Source organism: Salvelinus sp. IW2-2015, linkage group LG15 (genome assembly GCF_002910315.2).
Source record: "Salvelinus sp. IW2-2015 linkage group LG15, ASM291031v2, whole genome shotgun sequence".
Taxonomy (NCBI): Eukaryota; Metazoa; Chordata; class Actinopteri; order Salmoniformes; family Salmonidae; genus Salvelinus; species Salvelinus sp. IW2-2015.
In genome coordinates, this window is record NC_036855.1 from 37441648 (window position 1) to 37446570 (window position 4923).

Sequence of the window (4923 nt, forward strand, 5' to 3'; positions counted from 1 at the left end):
ACAACTGCATCCAGGAGAAAGATATCCGTTGGGAAAAATAGTTTTAAAGGAAGATAAGTGAGTGATGCTGAATAGTTGCATGGGAAAGTTCTGAGTGAAAGTTACAGTTTGACCAGGGACATTGTTTGCTTTGCCTTTAGCAAGTGTTTATGTAAGTTGCAGCATATCGAATGTTGTCATTTCTGATYGCTAGGGGATGAGATCAAGGCTGTGACACACGTACGCACGCACACAAATACACACACATGCATGCAAAAAAAAAATGGCACTTTCTGTGTTTTTACATCGATTGGAGCTACTACAACAGCTCCATTTACTGCAATCAACAATCTAAACTCTAAAACACAACAGTACTCAAGATGACATAACCCAGCTAGCACATAACGTTCYSRRRAMMGKWWKKTTYYTWRRRSYTKGKKRRGGSSKKGKTKKYCYWWKGKTWAAWTKSMWMMMAMCYYCCCMMMAMYTTYYKGGRAWKGKKSMRGRYWRKTKKTTKGSYWWKGRAMMYTYYKRRSMMMWTTWAMCYYYWMMRGRWYSGTTTWARGRAMYTKRMMAAAAAAMMWMMWTTTYYTWRKWWTTYMWTWMYTTWAAARKTKRAAMMWKGSTTACATTTAATTTACATGTTGGTAATGTTTTAGGAACGTCTCCAACTGGTTTGGRATTGGGAATGTTCTCAAATAGTTCAGAGAACGTTAATAAGAAACAACGTTCTTCTGTGGGAATTTCAGTTCTTCAGCATAACGTTTCTTACAGGTTTCCTCATGGTTTCCTCATGGTTCTATTTAAAGTCATGTTCTCAAATTGTTCCAAGAATGTGAAGAAAACATTTGATAAAATCCACAAGAATATTTTAGTAACATTCAGAGAACATTCTAAGAATGTTATTTAAAAAACATATACATTCTGTTCTCAGCATTAACAAAACTCTCTCTATCCTCTACCTTGCTAAGTGTGTTCAAGTGTGTTGGCCTTGCCCACTAATTGGCTACACCTGATCTTAACGAGTGCTTGTTTCCTTTGAAATGGGGTCTGTTTGAATATATAAAAATAATACAGATTTGTATGCATAAAAAAACATGGCATGTTAGCTCCATCCTGGTGGCACAGTGGACTAAGGACAGTTGTTTGCATGATAAATGCCTAAAGAAATGAATTTCCATGTTTCCTATCCGTGCTTGGAGTTCAAAAAGTTAAACCAAAATAAGCTAGCAGTTTTATTAAAAGTGTTATTGAAACATTCATTGAAAGTTTTAAGGAAGTTATTCAAAAATCTACAAATAACAGAGCACAGAGCATTAATTAAACCTCCCAGGAAAACATTCAAGGAACCAGAGTAAAACATTCTCAGTTAGAACCTCCCTGCAAACAAAAAAATAAATGTTCCCAGAGCAGGCAACATTTTTACTTCTGTTCTCAGAACTTTTAAAAAGCTTTCAGTTTTACCAGTCAGGAAAAGTATGGCTTCGTTCCCACAACCAATGTAAAACCAAAAACATACATTCCCACAACTTCCAAGCAACCAAATGTGCTAGCTGGGTAAGGTGTCATTTGGGACACAGCCATACACATCCTAACTGACTTTTCTCAATCATCCTTCAATGTTCCTATCCTGCCTTTCCCTTCATCATACACTTATCAATAAACTATTTCTATTGAAGAAGCATAACACTATTTACAGGAGTCTAACAGTTGCTGTCGCAGAAATTCCATACAGCTTCCGCTGTAATTGTCCTATGTTACATAGTCATATAATTATCATATTTGTGGTTATGATTACTACTTGGACATACACTTTATAAATCATAAATAAATAATGTCATAATAAATATTATGAATCCATAAGTTATTGTCCATCAACGTTATGTCCAGTTACAGGCGGTAACCATGTTTTGTGTTCAACATGGCAACATGGCCTCCCGGATGYTTGGTCTTCATGCTCCCAAAGTGTCTGAAAACAAAGCAGGGAGAAGAACTTACATTATTATCGGAAAAAATTACCAAAGAAATATACTCCCAGTCTAACTGCATAAAATATGTATAAGAGTCTCCTCTTTCATAAGAACTTGGCTGATGATGAGCCAGAGCCGCAGAGAGTATGCAAATAGAACAGTTTTTAAAAGCAGCTGCAGTGCACAACTACAGTAGTTAGTGGTCTTTCTCTNGGTTTCCTCATGGTTTCCTCATGGTTCTATTTAAAGTCATGTTCTCAAATTGTTCCAAGAATGTGAAGAAAACATTTGATAAAATCCACAAGAATATTTTAGTAACATTCAGAGAACATTCTAAGAATGTTATTTAAAAAACATATAYATTCTGTTCTCAGCATTAACAAAACTCTCTCTATCCTCTACCTTGCTAAGTGTGTTCAAGTGTGTTGGCCTTGCCCACTAATTGGCTACACCTGATCTTAACGAGTGCTTGTTTCCTTTGAAATGGGGTCTGTTTGAATATATAAAAATAATACAGATTTGTATGCATAAAAAAACATGGCATGTTAGCTCCATCCTGGTGGCACAGTGGACTAAGGACAGTTGTTTGCATGATAAATGCCTAAAGAAATGAATTTCCATGTTTCCTATCCGTGCTTGGAGTTCAAAAAGTTAAACCAAAATAAGCTAGCAGTTTTATTAAAAGTGTTATTGAAACATTAATTGAAAGTTTTAAGGAGGTTATTCAAAAATCTCCAAATAACAGAGCACAGAGCATTAATAAAACCTCCCAGGAAAACATTCAAGGAACCAGAGTAAAACATTCTCAGTTAGAACCTCCCTGCAAACAAAAAAATAAATGTTCCCAGAACAGGCAACATTTTTACTTCTGTTCTCAGAACTTTTAAAAAGCTTTCAGTTTTACCGGTCAGGAAAAGTATGGCTTCGTTCCCACAACCAATGTAAAACCAAAAACATACATTCCCACAACTTCTAAGGAACCAAATGTGCTAGCTGGGTAAGGTGTCATTTGGGACACAGCCATACACATCCTAACTGACTTTTCTCAATCATCCTTCAATGTTCCTATCCTGCCTTTCCCTTCATCATACACTTATCAATAAACTATTTCTATTGAAGAAGCATAACACTATTTACAGGAGTCTAACAGTTGCTGTCGCAGAAATTCCATACAGCTTCCGCTGTAATTGTCCTATGTTACATAGTCATATAATTATCATATTTGTGGTTATGATTACTACTTGGACATACACTTTATAAATCATAAATAAATAATGTCATAATAAATATTATGAATCCATAAGTTATTGTCCATCAACGTTATGTCCAGTTACAGGCGGTAACCATGTTTTGTGTTCAACATGGCAACATGGCCTCCCGGATGYTTGGTCTTCATGCTCCCAAAGTGTCTGAAAACAAAGCAGGGAGAAGAACTTACATTATTATCKGAAAAAATTACCAAAGAAATATACTCCCAGTCTAACTGCATAAAATATGTATAAGAGTCTCCTCTTTCATAAGAACTTGGCTGATGATGAGCCAGAGCCGCAGAGAGTATGCAAATAGAACAGTCTTAAAAAGCAGCTGCAGTGCACAACTACAGTAGTTAGTGGTCTTTCTCTTCCCACAAAATAAAGCATATTCCTTGATTGACTAGATACAACTGATTGTGCCCACTCCACCTATTACGGTACATACTGTACCTCCATGTGTTTGACTCGTGGTTGTATACTTCTATTGTTTTCAGATTGGTAACGCCATCAGAGCCTCCTACAGCCAACAACGACCCATTGAACACCATCAGGGACATCTGAAAAGGACAGACCGGATAGGAGCACCAGTGAGCCACAAGGGYTAATGTRAAAAGTTGACTCAGCACGATGATATCATCATAAACAATGAGACAATTTCCCACTTACAGACATCAACATTAACAGTAACCAAATCTGACAAGTGTGTAATTATTGTCTCTTAGAAAGGATGTGTGCTAAGAGACAATGATGGGCATCTTGGGAGATCTGGGAACTGTTGATGTGGGAAGTCGTCCAATAACCAAGAGGGTGGCCAAAAAGGGTGTGTGTGACCAATCACTTACGTTGTTCCTCTTGCACCTCATGTGTTTGACGGGGGTCCATCTCAGAGYGTCTGGATCAAACTTCTCTGCAGCGCTSAGCTCCAGGTTGAGGTCATCCCGTCCTCCGGTCACAAACAGACGTCCCAGGTACACACAGCAGCCRGCGTTCTCTCTAGCGGTCAGCATGGGGGGGCACACATACCATATCCCGTCCAAGGGATTAAAACGCTCCACTGGGGATCACAGAACACAGACATATAYAGGTCATWAACAGATACAGCCCACAAAATACATACGGACCTTAAAAAAGACACAGGGCAGASACATGGTCATGGATGAGGTCTTTTAGGGGGAAATACAGAGACAGCACCAATGATACGGCCACAACAGCACAATTCAATTATTGTTGTTTTCTTCATCTGTTTCTGGTTAGTGGGCTAAATCTCACTGAAATAGAATTAAACAGGTTATTGGACTCTTACTGGATTCTTACTGGTTTTTCTGCAGTAACTGTAACCTTTGTTGTCAGATTCTTGCCCAGCTAGCTTATAACGTTCTGAGAACCATATGTTTCTTAGAGCTTGGTGAGAGTGTGGTTGTCCTAAGCTGAAACGTCTGTGTACGCTATCCCCGATGCAGTGAAAATAATTAAAAACATAGAATAATGAAGTAAGCTTTAGGCAAAATCTTTTTGAGTGCGAACCCATTACACCCCTTTGTCATTTCACACAAGTTCACATGGATGTGATTCTATTTAATGTCTTATTTTTACTACATTCTGGGATCTCAAAAATTGTGCAATGTTCTCAGAACGTTCAGAGAAAGTATGGTTATCTTTCATGTCTGTTCTACATATTAACATCAATTAGCTCTAAATGCCAGTCTCAGAACATGAAGAAA

General features: G+C 37.7%; 1 protein-coding gene across 1 annotated transcript in view; it reads right to left on the bottom strand.

The window, feature by feature from the left end:
• Positions 1-2611: 2611 nt before the first annotated feature.
• LOC111973874 (kelch-like protein 20) overlaps positions 2612-4923 on the bottom strand; it is a 13790-nt gene continuing 11478 nt past the window's right edge. The window contains exons 5-7 of the mRNA XM_024001311.2: positions 4045-4256; positions 3653-3759; positions 2612-3358 (exon numbers count right to left, since the gene is read on the bottom strand). Coding sequence (XP_023857079.1) covers positions 3280-3358; positions 3653-3759; positions 4045-4256 — 398 coding nt within the window. The 3' untranslated portion in view covers positions 2612-3279. The remainder of the gene's footprint in view (positions 3359-3652; positions 3760-4044; positions 4257-4923) is intronic.